General features: G+C 53.1%; 4 protein-coding genes and 1 pseudogene across 4 annotated transcripts in view; 3 read left to right on the top strand and 2 right to left on the bottom strand.

The window, feature by feature from the left end:
* The window catches only part of LOC138165397 (nuclear autoantigenic sperm protein-like), a 131,932-nt gene that overhangs the window by 32,407 nt on the left and 76,253 nt on the right, over positions 1-23,272 (top strand). The gene's annotated exons all lie outside the window — the stretch shown is intronic.
* Positions 763-8,155, bottom strand: LOC138165226 (protein KASH5-like). Its single transcript, XM_069093342.1, has 11 exons — positions 7,980-8,155; positions 7,470-7,890; positions 5,920-5,959; positions 5,530-5,708; positions 5,343-5,424; positions 5,043-5,202; positions 4,728-4,795; positions 3,477-3,544; positions 3,034-3,134; positions 1,488-1,618; positions 763-1,165 (listed from the first exon to the last, which is right to left on the bottom strand). Exons 1-11 carry the CDS (start codon positions 8,153-8,155, stop codon positions 1,041-1,043), a joined length of 1,551 nt encoding a protein of 516 aa, XP_068949443.1. The 3' UTR covers positions 763-1,040.
* LOC138165396 (cyanocobalamin reductase / alkylcobalamin dealkylase-like) lies at positions 7,960-13,769 on the top strand. The gene is made up of 4 exons (XM_069093698.1): positions 7,960-8,237; positions 10,924-11,118; positions 11,384-11,536; positions 12,395-13,769. Exons 1-4 carry the CDS (start codon positions 8,154-8,156, stop codon positions 12,797-12,799), a joined length of 837 nt encoding a protein of 278 aa, XP_068949799.1. The 5' UTR covers positions 7,960-8,153; the 3' UTR covers positions 12,800-13,769.
* Positions 14,747-21,911, bottom strand: LOC138165404 (peroxiredoxin-1). Its single transcript, XM_069093729.1, has 5 exons — positions 21,754-21,911; positions 19,833-19,986; positions 19,183-19,305; positions 18,816-18,946; positions 14,747-15,186 (listed from the first exon to the last, which is right to left on the bottom strand). Exons 1-5 carry the CDS (start codon positions 21,857-21,859, stop codon positions 15,101-15,103), a joined length of 600 nt encoding a protein of 199 aa, XP_068949830.1. The 5' UTR covers positions 21,860-21,911; the 3' UTR covers positions 14,747-15,100.
* On the top strand, positions 15,803-16,268 carry LOC138165403 (ATP synthase subunit ATP5MJ, mitochondrial pseudogene; annotated as a pseudogene).

Here is a 23,272-nt window from a genome sequence, read left to right as displayed (position 1 = left end):
TTTAAAGCCCTGTGGATTTGATTCACAAGATTCCAGACAAATATTTTTAATTTAATTTTTTTTGAGGGGAGAAGGCAGGGCAATTGACGTTGACTTGCCCAAGGTCACACGGCTAGTAAGTGTTAAGTGACTGAGGCCAGATTTGAACTCAGGTCCTCCTGACTCCAGGGCAGGTGCTCTGTTCACTGTGCCACCTAGCTGCACACCTTGGGTCTCTTCTTATCCTTCTTACTTTTGACCTTGAAGCCTTCTTTCCTTTGTTCCAAACAACTTTCCTCATACCTGATTATCTAGAGTGTGGAGAGGCATTCAAGGCCTTCTCTCTAAAAGGAAGGCCAGGTTACCCTCTGAGCAGGAATGACCTGTTGGGCCCACAGCTGTCCTGCTCTGCCAGCCCCATTTTGACAACTCTCCCATGGATCTTGTGACCATCAAGTATTGCTTAGTCTAGACTAAGGGGGAACCTTAGTCTCTTAATGCTGGCTGCAATGCCACATGATACAGGCCACCTAGGAATCTCATAGCCTAACAGTTAAGAAAGACTCTTTTAACCAGGCCCAGCCCCAGGTGGGAAGCTGGGGAAGAAAGGCAGCTGGAGAGGGCTGGGAGCCAACCAGCTACTCCAACTGGCCCAGGATGGATGAGAAATGAAGACCCACCCACTGAATCCCCCCTCACCGGGTCTGCTTCGGGCCTGCCATCCTGGGGATCAGCTTACACCCTGGGTGGGAAAACCTTCATTAAGGACTACAGTGGGCAAGATATAGTTAACACTTTTTATTCCAGATTTGGAGGATAGGGGAAAGGGAGAAATCTTAGGGGAGATGAGGAGGAGGAACAAAGAGGAGCCAGCGAGCAGAGTGCAGGGATTTGGGGCCAGCAGCCCCTCAAGAAACCTTCTAGGAGGAGAGAAAGCCACTCAAGGCCCCTTGAGGAAGGGGAGGCTGCTGAGAATGAGTTGCTTCACTCTGTCCAGAGGCCTTTCCTTTGTCCTTCAGCAAGCCAAGGCGTGGAGAGCTAGCCAGTCCATTCAGAGGTCACTAAGAAGCAGCTTGGGTGCCTTGCTCAACTGTCTGGGGGCCCCACACAGGAGGCCTGGACATGCTGGGCTCCGTGCTGGATCCAGTGCTGGACTCGGTGTTATTCTGGAGGTCTGCTGGCATGGCTGAGGGGGGCAGGCCCAGGGTCTTCCTGTACTCTGGGCCATATAGCTCCCCAGGATCAGCACAGGGATGGGGATAAAGGGTACAGAGGAAAGAGCCCTAACTTGACCACTACCTTGTGGCTGGGGTCCTTTAGAGGAAATGAGGCCAAAAGGTCTGAGCCTAATCTGCCCAGAAGAGGTGGAGGAAGGTCCTAAAGCAGGACGAAAGGGAACTGACAGGAAGACAGTGAAGTATGCTGGGCCCCAGGGACAGTGGTTGGAGGTGGGCAGGGAAGGCATGGAGAGGACACACAAGCTTCCAGGCCTAGTCGAGCTCACCTACCTGTCTCCCGAGAAGGTACATCCCAGCTGCTGTCACTGTCTGGGAGGCTCAGGTCAGAGCTAGAGATGGCAGAGTCTGGTCGGGGTGGGGGATCCCCTCGCACCTGGACCTGCAAAGAACATACCATGGCCCTGTGGGGGGCCCTCAGGGTCAGGCAAGAGTCCTGGGCAATGGGTCACAGCCTGATGCCATCACAGCCTCACAGGGCCTGGGTCCCTATCTTCTCTAACACTGCTCTATATATCTCCCCCTACCCAGACCTGACTCAGTTTCTCCTAAATGGGAGGTGAGGACCACAGAAACCATGAGGGTTGAGGGAAGGGTCAGACTAATGAGGAATAAGAATTTCAGATTTGAGAACTAGTAACATGCTCCTATAAAAGGCAGAGGGAGCTGTCAGCTTTTGCCTTTCCTTGTGTCCTCAGGGCTTATCACAGTGTGCAGCACAGAGCAGGCTTACTGGGGAGGTTTGCCATTCCTTCTCTAGCTCACTTGACAGATGAGGAAACTGAGGCAAACAAGGTTATGTGACTTGCCCAGGGGCACACAGTTAAGTGTTTGAGTCCAGATTTGAACTCAGGCTTGACTCTAACCACTACACCACCTAGTTGCCCATACAAAGTAGGCACTTGAGGTTAAGAGAGATGAAGCAGCCTGCTCTGGGTCACACAGGCAGGCTCAGATCTTCCTGACCTGAGGCAAGCAAACCATCCACTCCAGCAGGCACTGAAGCCATGGAGGGAGGGAGGAGAAGGCGCAGGTGAAGGAGCATATTAATAATGACCATTAGGAACACTAATATCAGCTAGCATTTATGTAGCACATGAAGGTTTGCAGAGGGCTTTGCATGTGAACCTCACAACAACCCTAGCAGAGGCTGTTGTTATCACCCCCACTTTATAGATGAGGCCTGAGGCACATGGAGCTGGCAAACGTGGGGACAAGATCTGAACTCGGTCCTCTTCGCTATGCTGCCTGCTCCCCTCCCTGCACTAGACAGAGGACTGGCAGACTTGGGTTCAAAGCCTGGACCAAATGCCTTCCAGCAGCATGAGCCCAGGCAAGGCTCCCTCTCTGTGTAAAACCAGAATAGAGATATGGTTCCCCCTTCCCTCCCAGAGAAGCAGGTCTGGCCAGCCTCAGAGCCAGAGTCGGGCTGGCCTTCTCCTCACAAGTCTGGGATCTGGGCCAAGACTCTTCCAAAGATGCCACACTCCCTCCCTCTGGCTCTCCAACAGGGCTGGGCTCAGGAGGCAAGGCCTCTGTCCTATTGGGCCCTGCTCTGCCTCCCCTCCTGCCTGCCTTTCCTAGCAGTGTATATGGGCCAGGCCCTGCAGGAGCAGAAGGGACCCCAGGGGTGGGAGGAGGTGCAGGAACCCCAATTTTGTGCTTAACACAAGGGAAAGAGAATCCAGTAACCTCCAAAGCCAGGTGATAACTAGGAGCCCATCTCCAAACTTACTGAGCCCCTCCCAGGAGCAGGGGGCACCGTAACCCGAGTGGAAGGGCAGGCCCATTACCTCCCAGACCCAGCTGCGACCCAGACCTGACAACATCGATCTCCCGACGAATATCCTGGGCCTCCACCCTGACAGCGTCCACCACCTGGCTGTGGCCTTCCTGATCATTCTGTACCTGCTCCAACACCTGCCCAGGCACAGATGCCAGATGGTAATGACCCCAGAACTTTCCCTTCACTCAGGCCCTCCCCCCACTCCCCTATGATGCTCTCAATGAGCTGGGCCCCTTAGGGTGAGGTAGGGGGAGTTCAGGGAATGGCAGGAAGGGAGCTCCCTAAAGGTGTGCTGCTAGAGTGAGAGGCAGCAAGGCCATTTCTCCAGGGCACTCCACCCTTCTATTAGCATAGCAGAAAAAAACATCAGAGCTGGTTCAAGCTAGAATGAACAGCCCCATCTCAAGATGACTTTCAGAGATGACCCCCTGCCAGGGATAAGGATCCTGCAAATGCTGGGGCTTCAGGATGCCTACCTTCCAGCTCTGCCCCTGAGCCTGCCTGGCCTCAGCCATCTGTCTCAGTAACAACTCCTGCTGTTGGTCTGAGGGAAAAGGAGAATGTCAGCAATGTAGCCCAGGGACAGGGACAGAGGAGAAGGAAAAGAGAAGCTTCTTCCTTCTCCTTCCCTAGCCCCTCTCCCTTCCCTTCTCTCCTCTCCTCCTCCTTCCTTCTTTCCTCCCTTCCTCCTCTCCTCCTTCCTTCTCTCTTCCCTCCTCTCCTCTTTCCCTAGTCCCTCTCCCTTCCCTTCTTTCCTCTCTGCCCTCCTCTCCTCCTTCCTTCTTTCCTCCCTTCCTTCTTTCTCTTCCCTCCTCTCCTTCTTCCTTCCTTCCATTCTCCCTTTTCTCCTCTCCTTTCTTCCTTCCTCTTTCTTTTTCTTCCCTCCCTCCCTTCAATGCTTGGCTCTTTCACTCTTTCATTTACTTTGAATGGATGGAGTTGAACACCTGAAGATCATGAGACAAAAGCAATGAAGGCTTGCCTCTCCCCCCTCTGCATGGTCAACCATTCCAACACTTTCAATCAGCTGCCTCCGGGAAAGTTCAAAGCCCTGGCCTGAAGCCCTCTTAACCTTATGTGACTCATGTGGCATCACTCTCCTCTGCACATGCTCTCAGGTAGCCAACCAGGATTTCCTGTCCTGAAGCCATACTGTGTGCTCTCTGGCCTCCAGGACTTTGCTCCGGCTGTCCCAGCACCTGGAATGCTCTCCCTGTCCTGTCTACCCGAAAGCATTCGTTCCAGCCCATTTCCCTCCCCGATGTCAGTTCCTCACTGCCACACTTATAGCTGCCTATGTTCCAGGCTTAGATGATCCTCATGGACTGTAAGCAGCTGAAGGGCAGAGTCCTGGTCTTATGTGACTTTGTATCTGGCCTAGTCCCTATCATACAGCAGTACCCGTGTACATTTGGTAAATCCTTGGTGAGGGAATGAATGAATGAATGAATGACATGCACGTACTCCCAGGCTCTCCAGGATGGGGGGCATGGTAGAGCTCATCTAACCCAGTGCCCTCATTTTGCTGATGAGGAAACTGAGGCCTAGAGAGGGAAAAGAGCTCAGCCTTGATCACAATGGCTAAGTGACTGGGCCAGCTGGCATCCCACGGGGCCTCCTGCCTCCCTGAACACACTCTTAGAGGAGAACCAGCCTTCAAACAGGCCACAGATAAGCCTCAGGGGAGGGGAAGGCTGTGGGAGATTGGGGAAGGGAAACCCACTCACCCAGCTGGTCTCGCAGAAGCTTCAGCACCCCTCGAACAGTCTCACACTCCTCCCACAGCAGCTGGCGACTGGAAGGGTCAGTGGGTCAGCGAGGCAGGATGCCAAGGCATCTATGTGCAATTGATTGGGAAAGAAGGGAGGAGACCACCCAGCCAATCCTGCTCCTTCTCACAGAGGGCACAGGACCAGTCCCATCCAGCTAAGTCTATGCAGGAGAGACTCCCTGGGAGTCACCATCAGACTGCCTGGGAAAGGTCGGGGGCCAGGGCCAGTCGAGGGCCACAGGTGGGAGGGTCCCAAGAGGTAAATACTCACTCATTCTGCAGCTCCTGGCGCAGGAGGGAGGTCACATTGGCCTCCCCAGGATGGGCCTGCAGTTGTCGACGCAGGCTCTGCAGCTCTGAATTCAGGTCGTCCACGCGTTGCTCCAACCTTGCTCGCCCTTCAGCGGCCCCTCGAAGCCGGCCCAGCTCCTCTGGGCAGCAAGGGGGGGTGTCATCCCAGCCCCCCACCCCCTGCTTCCCTCTCCCATGATGGGGGGGACCATCCTAGAGCGTGCCTTCAGGGACTTCAGGGAGGGATGCCTACTATTTGGGCCCTGCCTCCCAGAGTTACCTTCGAGATCATTAATCTGACATCTCTGACGCTCCCTGTCTTCCATCAGGCCCTGTACAGCCTGACTCATCAGCACTGTCACCTGGATCAGGCCAGAAAGAAAAGTGTTTCCCTAGGCCCCAGAGGAGCAAGAGATCTCTACCCCCACCCTCACCCTGCCCCGCCCCCGATCCATTCCCCAGTGCACCTGAGCCTGGGTCCGGAGCTGGCTCCGAAGAGTGGTGATTTCATCCCACAATGACAAGGAGAAGCAGGCATCATCCCAGCCCTGCCCCCCAGGGGGAGGGTGCAGGGCCCAGACCTGACCAGGTAGTTCTCCTTCAGGATTAGAATGGGGCATCCAGGACCCAGAAGGAGCCAAGCTAGCTGAAGAAGGTAAGAGGTGAAACCAAGACTGGAACACATGGACCAGGCCCTTTCCCAAGAGAAAGACAGGCCTGGGGCCTTGGGAGCAGAGGTGGCCAGATTCCCCTTCAGGGTGGAGGATAGGAGGAAATGATCATCAGTGGAGGAGTGGGAAAAGTCAGAGGGAAGGAAAAGGGCTGGCATGTGAAGAGAGGGAGGGTAATATACTTACAATTTCCCGGTGAAGAGACGCCAAGGGGGCAGAGACGCTGCTGCAGGGCAGGAGAGGAAAAGCAGGAAGGGAATGGTCATTTCTGTCAGATCCTGCTCCCAGGAACAAGACCTGGCTTCTCCTGAGCTCCCGCCACCCCCTCCTGGCTTCGAAAGTCCCAGAGCTATAGCGATACAACAATCCAGACAACTTTAAGGACCTATGATGAAAAATGCTATCCATCCCCAGAGAAAGAACTGATGGCTCCAAATACAGATGGAAACATTTTTTTTTACCTTTTTTGGGGGAGGAAGGCAGGGAAATTGGGGTTAAGTGACTTGCCCAAGGTCACACTGCTAGTGTTAAGTGTCTGAGGTCCTATTTGAAATGAGGTCCTCCTGACTCCTGGGCCGGTGCTCTATTCACTGCACCACCTAGCCACCCCCAAACATACTTGTTAAACTTTCTTTTTCTTGAGTTTATTTTTGCCTGCGTTTATGGAAACGTTTTGCCCGACTACACATATATAACCTATATCAAATTGCTTGCCTGATCTCAATGGGGGGTGGGGAGAGAGGAAGGAAATTTGGAAAGGTTTTAAAAAAGAATGTTAAAGGTTGTTTTTACGTGTAATTAAGGAAGAATACAATAAAGAGGAAATCCTATTTTTAAAAAAAGAGTTATGTAACTTTAAAAAAAGAGAGAAAAGAGCTGTGGCTAGGTGGTGCATTGAATAGAGCACCGGCCCTGGAGTCAGGAGGACCTGAGTTCAAATCCAGGCTCAGACACTTAACACAAAAATAGCCATGTGACCTAGGGCAAGTCACTTAACCCCAACTGCCCTACCTTCCTCTCTCCAAAAAGCAAAAAATAAATAAACAAATAAAATTTTAAAAAAGAGAAAAGAAAGAAGGCCAGAGAGCTGGCAAGGGTTTCCTGGACTATCTGGTCCAGTTCATTTCACTGGAAAGCAAAAAGAGGCGCAAAGCAGAGGAGCCGGACCCCAACCCTAGGGCCCAGTGACTTTTTGCTAAGTCAACCTTTAAATTCTCCCAGGAAACGGGCATAGGAGGGTCCTCAAGAACGAGGCCAGAGACCACCTGCTCTCAGAGGGGGGTGAGCTGCGACCCCCAACGACCAACCCGCTTGCACGTTGCTGGGGGGGAGGGGCAGGTTTAGGGATTCCTAAGGGGACAGGGAGGCGTCAAGGCCAGCTCAGGGCCAAGCGGGAGGAATGGTCAGGCTCCAGCCCATCCTGGGGTCACGGTCAGACTTCCCAGAAGTCCCAGAAGGCTTGGAGGGCCCAGACCTAGTGCTAATCTCTCCTCCTAGGAGGAGGGGCTGAGGTCAGGGCTCCGGGAAGGGCGGGGCGATCCGGGCCTTGGAGGAGTGGTCTTCTCCAGAGCTCCGCCCAGAGGCGGGGCTGGATGCCCGCTAGCGCCTAGGGGGTGTGGCCAGGCCCCCAGGATAGGGCGGACCTGCTGGGGGGCGTGGCCTATGGGGCGGGGGACTCCTGCGGAACTGGCTGCGCTTCCCTTGCGCTGCCGCCCGGCGGGCCGAAGGCTGCTCACCTTGATCCGGGCCACATTGCCGTCGGTGACCTGCAGCAGCGAGTCGAGCTTCTCAGCCCAATTGGAGTCCTCGGAAACCGGGGACAGTATCCGGCGCGGCGGCTCCAGGGTGGAGGACGACAGGCCGAGGCCGAGGCCCGAGGGCGGGGGAGCGGGGCTGCGCAGGGCTCTCCGAGGGCCAGGCCGGGCCTCCTTCGGAGCCAGGCCGAAACTCTCCGGGTAGGAGGCGGCCCCGGCGGCGGGGGCGCTGCCCGGGGCTGCCGCAGAAGCCGGGGCTTGGTACGCACGGAACTCAGCGAGGGCTCCAAACTGCGGAGCCCGCCGCCGCCCGGCCCCCGGCCCTCGGAGCCATGGCCCCTGATTCGCCCCCGCCGACGCTACCCAATTCAAACATAGCGCGCCGGCGCCGCCGCGGGGCCTCCTGGAACACCGAGTCCGCCACCCGCAGCCGCAACGGGCTCAGCACGGCTCCCGAACTACGACTCCCAGCAGACTGTGCGCTCGCCCCACCCGCCAACGTCAGCCTCGAAGCCTGCCAGGAAGGCCAGGCCGCCAGGCTGCGTAGCCGTTGTCCCTGCGCTTCTGCGCAAAGAACTACATATTCCAGCAGGGAGCGCGCCCGCCCCGGCGCCCCATGGGAGCTGTGGATAGAAGTGCGCGGGCAGCCTGGAGCCCAGAGCCCACATGATGGAGCCGAGGGCGGCTGAGCTGGAGCAGCGGATCCGGGCCGTGCTGGGACCCTTCGGCTTCGAGGTGCACCCCTTCCAGGTGAGCATGCGCGGCTCCGCCGGTGATTCGCTGGAAACTGCGGAGAGGGAAGGTCGTGGGGTGCACGAGGCGAATTGGAAGGCTCCCTGACGGTGCGATGCCCCTTGGGCCTCACACTGGCATCTGGCCAAAGTTCATTTGACCTTCGGACAGCCCCAGGACGGTAGGGTGTGGGGAGGAGGAGAGGGGCAGACCGGGCCCCTCATTAGCACTGAGCCCCCCAGGGGTGGGGACCCCACTAGCCCAGGCTGGAACAGTGAATCCACCCAAAATCTGGCACGGCCCCCCTCCCGCCTTGATCCTGAGCTCACGCCAGCCACGTGTCTGGCATGGTCTTGACACCAAGCCAGGACAGCGGCCAGGTGGGCAGAGGTCGGAGGGAGAGTGCTTTCCTGTCCACGGTGACTCCAGGGAAAGATGTCAGAAGATCACCAAAGCCAGCACTGATGGCAGGATCCACGGAACCTTTACACGGAGTCGTTTTTCCAGGCCAGGTGGGCACAGCCGCAGGAGACAGGTGACTGTGCTGGCTGGAGGCAGAGGCTGGCCAGGAGGGCGCCACGACTGACTTGAGAGGGACCTGCCCCTGGCACAGCCCACCAACAGCCTGGCACTGTAAGAAGCAGGACCAGAAGCCAAGCAACAGCTCTGTGGCTCAAACCCAGAGCCAAGTGGCAGATTTAGTGCAGGTTGGTAAGGAGTGGGCCTGTGCTCAGGGAGGGAAGAGCAAGGCAGTCACCGGCCTGAAACTATGTACTGGGCACTGAGCAGAGCAGAAGCAGCAGACCTTCAGGCCAGTTCTCAGATTCAACCCCCGCCCTGGGTCTGGAGCCTGCTCCTGAACCCAGCACAAGAAGCTCAGATGTGGTATCATGTAGTGTGCTCTGAACCTGCAGGACCTTCCAGGTAGCTGAGAGGCTTGGAGCCACCTCCTGGGGCTCCAACCAGGATGTCCTACAGTTGTATGTGGTCAGGAGCTTGTAAACCTCAAACCAGGTGGGTAGTGATCAGACTTCACCCTGTATCAAGCAGCTTTGGTGTACTGAGAGCTTACTGGTTTCCAGCCTGATTATCTGAGGTCTTTGAACAACATATCGCTGAATACACAGAAAAAGGAAGTACATACCTCAAGAGAGTATGAAGCAGGACCCAATATGGCCCAAACATTTCCTCTAGAAGTACATAGAATCTGACTAACAAAGTCCCAAATAGAGACGTGAAGCTGGAAAAATGAGCAAACCAAAAAAAGGCTCCCATCGCAAAGACCAAGTGTGCTAATAGGCATGCCAAAGACACTTAACTCAGAAAAAATAAAATTACAAGCAAAACATCAAAAACATGCCTTGGCCATAAGGTCAACTAGAATCCCTGGAAGAAACAAAGGAAGCATTTTTTTTTTTAAGCAATCAGGGTTAAGTAACTTGCTCAAGGTTACATGGCCAGTTATTTCTGGGTGTGGTGCTGAGTATCTGAGCCCGGATTTGATCCAGGTCATCCCAACACTGGAGCCAGTGCTTTTACTCGCTGAGCTATCTGGCCACCCCTAAGCAATTGGGGTTAAGTAACTTGCTCAAGGTTACACTGCTAGGTGTTTCTGGGTGGGTGCTAAGTGTCTGAGCCCGGGATTCGATCTCCAGGTCAGTCTGACACTGGAGCCAGTGCTCTTACTCGCTGTGCTACCTGGCCGCCCCGAGGAAGCATTTTTAAAAGTTAAAAATTATTTTATAGTTGGAAAGAGAGTGCTGGAGAAAAGGATTGGGAAAGAAATGAGAACTGTGGGAAAAGACTTGGAAGAAGAATTAACCACTCAGCACAAGTGATCCAAAATCTTACCGAAACAATAAACCCTTGAAACAAAATGGACTGAATGACTTCATGAGACAATAAGAAGTATTTTTTTTAAGACAGTAAAAAAAAAAAAGATTTAAGTACTGCTTCATATTAAACAGATCAAAAGATTAGGCTTTCTGAGAGCCAAAACTAAAACCAGAGCTTGGCCAAGAAATCACAAAGGAAAGCTTTCCAGATCTCCTAGAATGGGAGGGCAAAAAGGTAAATAGCATTCACCGGTCACATCCTGAAAAAACCCAAATGGAAATTCCCCGGGGATATCAGAGCCCAAATCCAGAGAGTTTCTGACTGCAATCTGACAGGAGCCAGGGTGCCCAGTGCTGACTTTGACTGCCATTGGCATTGATAACCTTCACTATGCTGCTAGTCAGGCACCTCCCCTCCTCTGAGCGGCTGTCGCCTGTTCACCCCTCCGGGCAGTACTAGTCCTTGCATTTTTAATCAGACACTGACTGCTCCCTGCCAGCTCCTTCACTGAGGGCAAGCAGCCAGCAGTAGGATGGGAAACCTGAGACCTGAGGTGTCTTCCAGCCCTGCCCTATAAAGGGCAGTGCTCCAGGACAGGGGAGGTTCTAAGAGAGGAGGGGACTGGCCCAGGGTCACTCAGCTCAGGCCTGTGGGCAGCTGTGACTCCTCCCTTTCTCTGGCTAAGGCCAAATAAATTGGCCAAGAGCTACTTAACTTGACAGAGGGCTGCTGTAAGGATCACTTGAGCCAAAGGGTGACCTGTAAAGGCCTCTGTTGGTGGCCAAGTCTGGGTAGAAGGGCTAAAGGGACACAGTAGGGATGGACACAGCATATCTCTTTTGAGCACACCCTGCCTGTCTCTACTCAGGTGGGATGGTACAATGCACTGCTACCTCCGGCCTTCCAGTTGCCCTTGCCTGGGCCTACACTTGCTTTTGTGGTCCTCAGCACTCCCGCCATGTTTGACCAAGCCCTCAAGCCCTTCCTGCAGAGTGCCCATATGCAGCCTCTGAAGGACCCCGTGGACCAGTGTGTAGCCTACCACTTCACCAACCTTCAAAAGGTAAGACCAAGCCCCCTGCTCCTCTTTCACCACCTCCTATGAGGCCCCAAGGAAGTGTCTTCCTGCCTTTGGCTCCCCTACTGAACCAGAGACTATCCCATGCTCCTGCCCCCACTGCCAGCCTCTTCCACAACAAAAATCAGACCTTGAGCAGTGCCCCTCTGCCCCCTGAGCCCCTTCATCTCAGACCAGGGGGTCCTCCCAGGCAGATAGAAAGGGGACCTTTGCTTCTGCTGAGATGACTCTATCTCTGTCCCTGTACCAGAGCCTTGCAGAGCAGGAGGTGCACATCATCACTGACTATGACATGCACCCCAACCGGCGGCCCAAAATCTTGGCCCAGACAGCTGCCCATGTGGCAGGGGCTGCCTACTACTACCAGCGGCAAGATGTGGAATCTGACCCCTGGGGAGATAAGGTGAGGTGGGGATCAAGGACTGAGTGTGCCCATGAGGCACCCCAGGTGGAGCAGGAAGGGTGGAAGGGAAGGCCGAGGGAGGTTAGGGGAGGGTATCCTGTTAAGATCACTGCTGCATGGGGCAGCTAGGTGGCGCCGGCCCCGGAGTCAGGAGGACCCGAGTTTGGTTCAGCCTCAAACACTTAACACCCACACAAAAAAACTAGCCTTGTAACCTTGGGCAAGTTACTTAACCCCAATTGCCCTCCAAAAGGCAAAAAAAAAAAAAAAAAAGATCACTGCTGCAGAGTTCCCCAGCTGGCCCTGCTGGGATGGGAGGAGGAGGAAGCTCACCTTCAATCCTGACTGCTTTGTGCTGAGTTCCCTCTGGCCCAAGTCTCTGTTCTTGCCTGCCCCTGCCCCCCCTAATCCTCCCTTCTCTGCCTCTGGCTTCTCCTCATTGCACCCCTCCCCAGCCTGTCTGCCCCTTTGAATGAAGCAAGGATCAGCCCTGGTCAGACCTCACTGGGGTACTGGGTTCAATTCCCCAAGTCACACTGTAGGCAGAGGAACATTGGTGAACAGGATGAGATGGCGAGGGGCCTAGAAGCCAGGAATGGAAGAATTCTGGGTTGGTGGAGGCAGCCCATAGGTGACCCCCGTCCCAGTCAGGAACGCTTTCAAAGGGTTCCTGCTTTGGAATTGAGTTGGATCATATTCCTGATTATGGGATATGGGGCCCTGCAGGTCTTCTCTAATCCTTCATTTTACAGAGAAACAAAAGCTCCCAGGTGGGCCAGGGAGTGGAAGGCGAGGGTGAGTAGGAGCTTAAGGCCCAGGACTCAGTCTCTAGACTTCTTTCCTGCCTCTCTCCCACAGAAGATTGCTGGTGTCTGTATCCACCCACGATACGGGGGCTGGTTTGCCATTCGGGGGGTGGTGCTGCTCCCGGGAGTGGAAGTACCTGACCTGCCCCGCCTGCCACCTGTCGACTGTGTGCCCACCCAGGAAGGCCGCATTGCATTGCTGGAAAGCTTCAACTTCCACTGGAGAGACTGGACTTACAGGGACGCTGTGGTCCCTGAGGAGCGCTATTCAGAAGAGCAGAAGGCCTACTTTTCAACACCCCCTGCCCAGCGCCTACGCCTGCTTGAGCTACTCAAGGACACCCCAGACCTCCTCAAGTCCTTGGGGGCCCAGCCCAGCGAGACACTGGACCCCAGTTGGGGAGAGGGTCGGGCTGCTCCTAGAAGGGTCTTTGCTACTGTACCACAGGGGACCTAGTCCCCTTTCTTCTCCAGACCTAGCTGCTACCCACTTATTTATGACAGAGGCCTGGCAATGGTATGGAAGGCAAGGACCAAAGAAGGGACAGACACAACTTGATTTTAATTCATAGGAAATTATTTTGGTGAATACTGGGATAGGGCAGTGAGCTCCAGGCACTTTAAGCCATTTCACTATTGGTCCTCAGTTTCTTCATGTGTGAAATGGTCAGAAACCTGTCCTTCAAAGCCCTCCAAGAGGGGCTGAAGCGCTATAGAAATGGGGGCTGTGCCTGCCAGACCATTCTAATCTCATTCCCCCCCCTCCTCCCCATCCTGCCTTCTAGCTGCTATTTCAGGGAAGGTTCTGGGTGGTTAGTGGGTACTGCTGGGCTAAAGGACAAGTCCATTGCTGAACCTTGGGTGTCAGAATCACAGCTGGTACAAATACTTAGAAGGGCTTCTGACCAACTCTTTGGTCTCAACTGGGTCATCAGCTTTCTTGGTTTTAATGCCAGTGACTCCCAGACCTCACCTGCCCCCCTCAGCTTCTGGCACTGAATGTTTTGTGGGGGCAGGTCAGTTAATGCCTTCCCTGCCACCACCCCCTCAAGTTCTCTTTGAAGGATGAGTTCCATCTCCTAAACACCTTATCTAGGGGGTGGTTTCCTTCGGTCAGCCAGAGTTTGTGTTGTTCTGTGGGCTCAGCTAAATCCCTGCTCTGTGCACTTGTTCGTTGACAAAGGTCTTGCCTGGAGGGCCACAGTTTTTTGTGGGACCAAGCCCTAGCTAGCCCTCCTTCCTGGGCAGAGGCCCCACAGTGGAAGCTGTGACCTTGACCTTCCAGGCATGTCTCCCAAGGAAGAGCCGCACTTAATTGTTAAATGTGCATTGTAAACCTGTTTCTGAATGTAAAATCGAGCTAATAGTACCTCACAGGGTTCTTGTGAGAATCAAGAATTAAAACTGCTTTGCCAGTCTTAAAAACCTTACTGGCCTCAGTGGTTACTGTTGGGGAGGGGGGGAGGCGAGGGATGCAGAGGAAGGTGCTATCCTCCCCAGATGGGGTAGGGGCTGGGAGATAATGAGCAAGGAAGGATCCCATGTCTTCAGTTTCTCCCAGAGGAAGAGGGACTGGTGTACCACCATATAACCTAGGGCCTTCTGGCTGGCCAGGCAGACTTGCTCATAACCCCCAGCCTAGCCTCATCAGGTCCATGTGGTTGGAAAGGAAATGCCCATCTGGGTATCAGTATGGCTTCCCCTTCCTCCCCCGAGTACAAAACTTGCTGGCAGCCAGCCTGGCTCACTACCTCATGTTCCCCAATGTCTCTAGATCTCGACAGTATCCACCCATCATCTCAAAAGCAAAGGATTCTCAGCTCAAACCTCTGCTGCCGCCAGTCTGGCCTCTCCCATCAGTCTACCGGGCATCCACAAAGGATCAAGAAAGACTACGTGGTATTCAAAGCCTTCAATAAACCTGGGTCTCTTCCTCCTTTGCCCCCAGAGAGGAGCCTGGGCCTGCCCTGCCCCTCCCTCCAAAATCTGCAACCCAGTGGGGTTGGCCCGCCTTGATGTTCCCAATACTTTCACTGGTTGCCCCATCACTGGGATTCATCTCCCTTGCTACTGGAACCCTTTTCCAACCTCCTTAATAGTGCCCTGCCTACTGATTACCTCCTGTACATAGTGCCCGGATGCTGTTTATACACAGCCATTGGTCTATCTCCCACATCAGAATGTAAGCAGGGACTCCCGTTTTCCTTATGTGGAGAGCCTGTTTTACCATCTCGTGTCTCATTAGCAGCATGGCACATGGCTCCCACAGCCTGGGGGCTGGGCCCCTTCCCTCCTTGGCTGACATGCAGAGCTGAAAAGAGGGTGGTGGGTTGCCCCCAACCCCAGGTGCTTCAGGTACTCCCAGCAAGGTCAAGTCACATCTGCATAAACACCCAACACCTGCTTTCTTAGGACAAGTTTAATAGAGCTACAAAACAACAAGGGCTTGAGCCCAAAGAGGTGACTATGGTACAATGTTAACACAGCACTTGGTCATTAAGAGTGAGAAAGAGAGCTGGCAGGCTCAGCCGGGGGGCTGCTGCCCCACGAGAGGGAGGAATGATGTGGATGAGTCAGGCCCCACGAGCAGAGGGCATGCCCAGCTACCCCACACTGCCTGGGCTCCTGCTACAGAGATCTTCCAGCTGAAAGGCTGGAGAAGATCAAGCACGTTTGTCCTGTAGACAGTAGCTAGTGAATCCACAGGCCCCATGGGGGGGGGGGAGGAAGAAGACCCTCCGTGGCTGCCGAGAGCAGCTCACTGCTGCTTGGAGAAGTATTCCTTACTCCCCTGAACATCAGGCTTGATGGTGTCACTCCCCGGTTTCCAGCCAGCAGGGCACACTGAAAGACAAAAGGGTGACCCTTCTCAGTGACCTTCTAGAGCCCTTCCTACTTGCGGAAGCCAGGGAGAGAATTCACTGCTTACTCCTAGGGACTGGATGACTGACTACCCTCCAGGTAGGCAGGTCACCAGGCAGTCCTTTATAGCTGCACCTTGTCCACAAAAATAGGGCCACAGATTTGCTGGGGGAACCTCCCAGCAGTGTTAGCACTAAGCACAGTACCCAGAACCCTAGAGAACCAAAAGTTGAAAGAGGCCTTAGAAAGCGTAATTATGCTAGCCTAGAACTCAAGGCAGCTGCCGGCTCAGCAGACAGAACACTGGCCTGGGATCATTAATCCAGCCTCAAACACCACATTGCTGTGTGATCTTCAGCTGACTGCCTGACAAAATCAATCTACCAGAGAAGGAAATAGCAAACCACTCCCATCCCTTCCCCACATGGTGACATGACTGAACAACAGAACTCAATGCCAGTGTTTCTCAAGTAGTAACATTCCATGGCAAGTTCACAAATCCACAAAAAAACCTGCCATCACACAAAGAACTGGAAATTGAGGGCATGCACAGCAATAGGGGAATGGCTGAACAAGCTGTGGTGTATGAACACTACTGTGCTATAAGAAATGACCAGGCAAGGGGGGTCACCTTTCCGAGCCTTTGGCCTTCCGCTGTTCCCTGCTGCCGGCCCAGGCCCCCACACGCGGCCGTTCTTGCAGAAGCCAGCCACGATGTTACAGTACTTAATGAAAAATGTTTGGACACCACTGAAGCCCTACTATACCCAGGTTTACCAAGAGATCTGGGTAGGAATGGGTGTGATGGGGTACATTGTTTACAAAATCAGAAGTGCTGATAAGAAAAGCAAAGCTTTAAAAGGTTCAGGTTCAGCTGCTCCTGCTCATGGACATCATTAACAGGATTTACTTTAGGATTATGCATAATGTGAAACATCAGGCTGGCTGTAAATTTGGGCATTTGACAATAGAAGAAAGGATGCAAAGATTTCCTATGTTAACCTTTTAGGCTTTTGTTCATTCCATGAAATAAAATCATATATATATAAGGACAAAAAAAAAAATGACCAGGCGGACTTCGGGAAAACCTGGAAGGGTTTCCACGAACTGATGGTGAGTGAAATGAGCAGAACCAGGAGAACACTGTTACACAGTGACAGCAGCATTGTGAGATGACTGCCTTTGACAGACTTAGCTCTTTCTCAGCAACACAAAAGACTTAGGATGAAAACGGCATCCACATCCTGAGAAAAGCTCTGGCGTCTGTACATAGATGGGAAGCATACTATTTTCTTTTTCTTCTTTCTGTGGGTTTTTTTTTTTTTTTGCCTTTTGGAGGGCAATTGGGGTTAAGTAACTTGCCCAAGGTTACACAGCTAATTTGTGTGTGTGTGTGTTAAGTGTCTGAGGCCGGAACCGAACTTGGGTCCTCCTGACTCCAGGGCCGGCGCTTTACTCACTGCGCCACCTAGCCACCCCTTTTTCTTCTGTTTTGTGTCTTCTTTCTTGTGGTTCCTCTCCTTGGTTCTAATTCTTTACATCATGACTAGTGTAAAAATATTTTGTAAATGTACAGCCTATATCAGACTGCATGCCATCTTGGGGAGGAGGGAGGAGAAAATTTAAAACTCAATCTTATGAGAAGTGAATGCTGAAAACTAAAAATAAATCATTAAAAAAAAAACTTGCTGGGGCAGCTAGATGGCGCAGTGAGTAAAGCACGGGCCTGGGAGTCAGGAGGACCCGAGTTCGATTGTGACCTCAGACATTTAACACACACAAAAAAAAACTAGCTGTGTAAGATACTTAACCCCAACTGCCCTCCAAAAGGCAAAAAAAAAAATACCCCCCCAAAAAATTGCTACCACAGAAAGGAATTTGAGAGAATACTTCAGAACTGAACTATCCTCCTCAAGCTCCAGTTCAGCTGCCCTGAGGGTGGTGTCAGATGAGACCCTGAGACCTTTACAAGGTCCTCAAAGGAATAGGCTGAGTACACAGACCATTAACAGGGGCCTTAATATGAAGCCTCTTCTTCCCTCTTTTGGGAAAACACTACATCTAACTGCCAACCACAGCCACCTCTGGTTAAATATCCCTAGCTCCTTCCCCCACTGCTCTTTGGCCATATCTTGGAGCAAGGCAGGGTGGCTGAAGAAAACCGGGGAGAGGAGGAGGGGCGGTGTGCCTGCTGGCTTGCTGGCAAGAACAGTCTGAACTTCTGAACAGTCTGAACTGAAGTTCAGAAGGCTGAACTCCAAGTGTCCTCTATCATCATGACTTCCCTTGCTTCCATGCATGAAGCCCTTCTGTCCTCTTTGCCACCTGGGCAAGTAACCCAAGGTCTCCAGAAATGGCTGCAAAGGCTTTCAGGGGGATCAAAATCTCAAGGAACTGCCTTCACCCCCACCTCCATCCCTAACCTTAGCTGGGATCACTTCCCAGGTGCCCAGGCCAGCCTGTGGCTTCATTTCTGAAATCCATCTGACATGACCTGAAAACCCTGGGACAGGTCCCTGCCCCTCCTTGAGCCTCTATAAGAAGATGAGTCGATAAAACAAGAGGCCTCCAAAGAACCTCCCAGGTCTTCCTTTATATTCCTCAAAAATCCTTTCCCCTCTCACTCTACCTGCTGAGGGATAAATATACTAGAAGTCAAGTTGGAGAAAATTTTACAGAAACAAGATGACCAGAAAGAAAGGGGGAGTCAGTGACATGTGCCCTCAAGTCAGGAGCAGCACTTGGGTCTGCCATCCAACCCGTCTTCACTCTCCCCAAGCCAGGATCATGACCATGAAAGTGAGCAGAAGCCAAGCTCTTCAGGTAGGGTCCCCAATCCTCCAAGCTGTTACAGGGTGGAAGGGGAGTAAAGGTAGAGTCCTAAGGCTCTGACTGGGAAGAAAGCCTCTCCCTCTTCATTTTTCATGGCTAAGTCGGAATGCACAGGAGCCCAGAAAGGTTTGCTTCATGGATGTTAAGCTGCACTCCCAAATATCCCAATCTCAAACGTACAGTTGAGTTGCCAAGGCTTGTTTCTACCTCCAGACAGCCCAGCCTCTTGCCTCTTCTCTTAACTCCCAAGGCCCAGCAAGGTAAGGCTCAGATGAAGGTCATTCATCCCCTCAGGCCTGAACTACAACCATCCTCTGGTCAAACTCTTTCAAAGCCCTTGTCTGACCACTGGGGGTCAGAACTGGGTGGGGGCCCTCCAACCAAGGAACTCAACTCAAGGATCAGCTCTTTTTACTTTGTTTTTCTCAGTTTTATGCCAAATGTACACAATTCTACTTACAGCAGCACATGCATTTATCTAAGTAAATAATAAGGGAGACAGCAGAGTACTCCATATGCCCAAGCCTCATTTTTAGCCCTTTTGATACCAAATTTGAGCCCTGATACCAAAAGATGCCAACGTCTGCTGGGCTCACTCTACTTTTCCAAGCAGGCATTAGCCCTTTTATGTTCTGTTCTCAAGGGAAAAAACAAACTCTGTCCCCTTCCCTCCCTTGAAGGTGGCCCCCCACCCACCTCTCCAAACAGTGGCTGCCTTCCCTTCCTCCCTCTTTCTACCTTGGCTTCTCCCCACCCCTTCACCTCTCTGTAAGGCCTACCTTCACCATACTTGTCTGTGAACTGGAAGGCCTGGACAAGCCGAAGAGTTTCATCTACAGAGCGGCCCACGGGAAGGTCATTGATGGTGATCTGGCGAAGGATCCCCTTCTCATCAATGATGAAGAGACCCCTAACAAGGAAAAGACACCTAGCTAGCACCAACCCTTCACTGCAGAGTTTTAGAACTAAAGAAGTCAGCTGACACCAGGAGAACCGGTCTTTAATACTCCTGAATTTATACAAATAGGTCCCGAGTACCACATTCACCTCTCCTTTATAGGCCTCAGCATCCAGATGGGCCTAAGGTCTAAGAGGTTGCTGAAATCCAGGAGGAGATACCCAATCACAATTTATATCAATGCTCACCTGAATGAAATTCCCTCATCTGTCTTTAAGACCCCATAATCTTGAGCAATGGTGCGTTTGGGGTCAGACAACAATGGGATGTTCACAGCTCCCAGTCCACCATTCTTCTTGACTGTGTTGACCCTGGAGAAAAGAAAGAAACAAGACACACAATGCAACTGAACTAGTGTGGCAAGTTTTTATTCAGAAAGCTGACCTCTTGAAGGAAAATAACTCCACCCAACTGCCCTAAGGCACTTATAAAAGTAATGGGGCATGAGCTAACTCTCAGGCATGCACCAGCCCAAGCATCTCCTTTCTCTCTTGGCAGCACAGCCCCTGCCTCTGAATTCCTCAGCAAAGCCCTGCCTGCTCTCAGTCACCTCCCTCATCTCTTCCCTTTCAGCTCATATCCTGCTGCCTCCAGGAAAACTCTCCCAGGCCTCCTTCCCAATGAAATCACTTTTAGCATGACTGTCTAATGCCTGTTTACAGCACTTCCCAAATGGGCAATTTCTTATGAACATATTGATTTGGGGAACCTGGGAAGTGTTTGTTCCCTGGTCCTGAAGAGCTCCAGCCAAAGTGCTCAGGAAAGCTTGGCCCTCCTCCCGCTGCTCCCAAGGCCCCGGAACACCAACCAAAGCCAGGCAGGCCACCGGGGGAGTTACCAGGCAAGGTGACAGAAGTGCGAATCCACTGAAGCACCAATCACTTGGCAGTTGATTTTCTTAAATTCTTCAGCTCGATCACTGAAAGCAATAATCTCCGTAGGGCACACGAAAGTGAAGTCCAAGGGGTAGAAGAACAACACGACGTATTTCCCTGGATGGGAAAGAGGACTGATGAGCTCAGATTACCCTGTCTGACCCAAATGACCCAGACACCCTAAACTGGCAGATACATATCACACACACCAGACAGACACACACACACACACACAGGCCCAAGAGATCAGACCCTATCAGCTCCTTCCCAAGGAATCCTCCTTGGAAGGAAACTGAGGCATTCTTCCACCCAAGAGCAGGGCCACCTAGTGCTGGCAATGCACAGGGAGGCCTAAGCTGGCCAAGAATCAAGCATCAGGCTATTTGTCCCCATCCCAGGCCCCAGTGGGTCCCGCCTTGTCAAAGCCCTCCACCCTCTTCCCCCCACACCTGTATGGGCTCATTTCCTGGCAAGGCTACCTAGACCTCAGAGGGGCTCCACCCACTGTGCAGCATCAGGAGCTGTAGCCATCCCAGGGCATGAGAGCAAAACTAGTGGGATCTTCCTTTATAGAAGGAAGTGAGACTCAGGTGACCAGTCAAGGTGCTAAGAAAGCAGGATTACTAAAACTGAAACCTAGACAATGGGCCAGACTTTCAGCATTGCCCCCCCCCCCAGGGTCTCTCCACCCCTTCCCTTCACTTTCAGTCTAATGGTGGTAGTTCTAATTTTCAGAGACCTAGACAGGAAAAGGAGGCAGCACCAATCACCTGAGTACAGACTGTGCTAACATAACTGGCCTGGTCAGAAAAAGGAAGGCTGGGCTGGCCTTCAGTCTGGCACCAGTGACTGACTGGAGGAGACTAGCAGGATATATCAGGGCAGGAATTCCCTAGGGGTAAAGGGGCCCAGGCAGGTGCTCCCTACCGAGAAAAAGTAACAGAAAAAAAAACACTTCCCTGAGGCAGCTTCTGCCCTAAGAGATAAAGAGACTGGGCCCTGCTTAGAGGCTGCCTTCAAACAGGCAGTGGCCCTAGGGACCAAGCTTGGCTCTATCCCAGGAGAATCACGCTGGTAAAACCAGGTCAAGGTTCAGGGATACTCAGAAGTGAAGCAAGGCCAGTCTGGTGTCCCCTCTGAAAGCCAACCTCAATAGGAACATTGTTTATCCCAACAAATCTACCAGGGTCATCCCGTTCCTCAGTGCCCAGGGGAAGGCAGCATCTTGGACTGCTGGCACACTCATGGGAGCCTGCCTCTGGGTGCAGGGCAGTGTGTGCACATATGTACATAAGGGCACAAGGGCTACCTTTCTGCCTCTACTTGCTCTACCAACCAGCCGTGGCCCACAAGGCCCAGAACCCACCGTGCCAGCTGCTCTGCTCATCAGCTTCCTCAAGGGCTTAGCTCTGAAGAAAGGCAGCTGTAGCTACTAAGGAACCTGGACACTCTTGGGACCCAGGAAACCCAGGCCCTCTTCCTTTGCCATTCTGAGGGCCAACTGCACCCCTGACATCCAACCTTGGTGGGGGGAGGGGGCAGTGAAGAGAGCCTTCAGGCAAGGTATAAAAAGGAAAGCAAATTCCTAAGTCAACTGAGTCCCAGGAGGAGAGGCTGGCCAAGGTCCTCTGGGTATCAATCATTTTATGTGAGGAAATCCAAGGCCCTGGGACATCAAAATTGGAGGCAGATGGGGAGGGAAGGGAAAGGGCCACAGTACAATAGTCCCTTGGAACAAGCACAGATCAAAAGAGGTTGGGGGGAACATCACCCAGCCCCAGATGGGAAATAAAAACAGCTCAGAGGAAACTGCACAAAGCTGCCTTTGTTACTGAGATTTGGTTAATCAGGAAATGTAAATCAGGCTCAGGCAATTTAACTCACCTTTGTAGTCCGAAAGGCTGATGTCTTTGAACTGCCGATCAGGCATAACAGCGGTAGCTTTGAAATTGGGGGCTGGGTACCCAATCTTGGCATTTCCAGCAGACATGTTGACAGCAACTGGGGGCCAAGAGGGAAGATGAGTGAGACTGGAAAACCAGCAGTCAGTCCAGTAGTGACTTCAGGAAAGGCACCAGGCTGCCACTCCTCAGCCTGAGGCTGCTCACTTTTCGGAAGCAGGGAGAGGCTCACCTAAGCACCAAACAGACATGCTAGCAGAGACCCAGGGCGGACCACCTTACTGCCTCCTGATCACGTATAGAGAGGCTGCCTAGTCACTTAAAAGGACAGATTTCCTTAAAGCAAAGTCCTGGCCGCCATCCAAAGCTAGAAAGCAATCCCAGCGGTCCTCTCCCCTCGAAGGAGCCAGCAAATTCCCAGGACTGAGGGGTTCTCAGCCAGCTTAGGCAGCAGGGTTTTATGCTGTCTAGACCAGACTCCTCACGGGGAGCGGCTGCTACACTATGGCCCTCTGCCAAACCAGCCAGTCCCGAGGAAAAAGAGGAGAGGTGGGTGGTTTTGCCCTCATGCCCAGGTTCACAATTCTGGTCAGTGCTAAGCAAAGATAAGGAGTTAAGCGGAACTCATTTCCACTCTGAGTAACTGCTCACTGCACAGCCAGGCAGAAACTGCTGTTTCTAAGCCAGGGGCACCGGAAGTCCCCACCTGCCCTCACTCAGCCCAGCTCACAGTCTCACCCACCACAGGAGGGGAGAGGAGAATAGCAGTTTTTACAGCCCCTGTGTGCCAAGCACTCTGCTAAATGCTCTACAAGTATCTCATCAACAAGTACCTCACAACCCGTACCTCGCCCCTCCATCGGGGCTGTTTTATCCTCCTCATTTTACAGCTGAGGAAACAGAAGCAGACGATGCTAAGCGACTTATCCACGCCCTCACAGCAGGGGTCCGAGTTCTAACCACTCCACCACCAGGTAGCTGCCCAGGGAGCACAGAGCGACAAGGGGACGGCCCCTTCGGAACAAGGGGGTTCGCTTCTTCCCCTTTCGAATCCACTTTATCTGAAAGCCCGAGGGTTCCTGCTCCAATACCCCCATCACCATCTCCCTGGACGGACCCAACTTACACGGGCTTTTCCAAGCAGGGGTGCAACCCACCCCACTTGTGACCAGCGCACCCCCACCCGTGGCTCGGGTCTGCAGACGATTTACGGACACTGACTGTCCCTGCGAGGCTGACAGTGCTGCCTACTTTGACAGAGGGGGAAACTGAGGCCAGAGAGGCGGCAGGTCAGTCCCGGGGCGCACCGGGTGGCCCCGGCTCCCGACTCGTCTTCTCGCCTGCCTGGAGGTGACCACAGGCTCGGGGGACCCCCTGACGCAGGCGCTGCTCCACTCCCGGGGAGCATTGGGGACAATGATGTGGAGGGGGCAGGGAAGGAGTCGCGGCCATCCGCTCCTCCTTCCACGGCGCTTCGCTTCCCCCCGAGCCTCAGTTTCCTC

This window comes from Petaurus breviceps, unplaced genomic scaffold (assembly GCF_028583685.1).
Source record: "Petaurus breviceps papuanus isolate PSGF00001 unplaced genomic scaffold, PetGlider_PUasm1.0 208, whole genome shotgun sequence".
Taxonomy (NCBI): domain Eukaryota; kingdom Metazoa; phylum Chordata; class Mammalia; order Diprotodontia; family Petauridae; genus Petaurus; species Petaurus breviceps.
The sequence above is the reverse complement of the archived record's forward strand: the minus strand, read 5'-3'. Positions and strand labels throughout refer to the sequence as shown.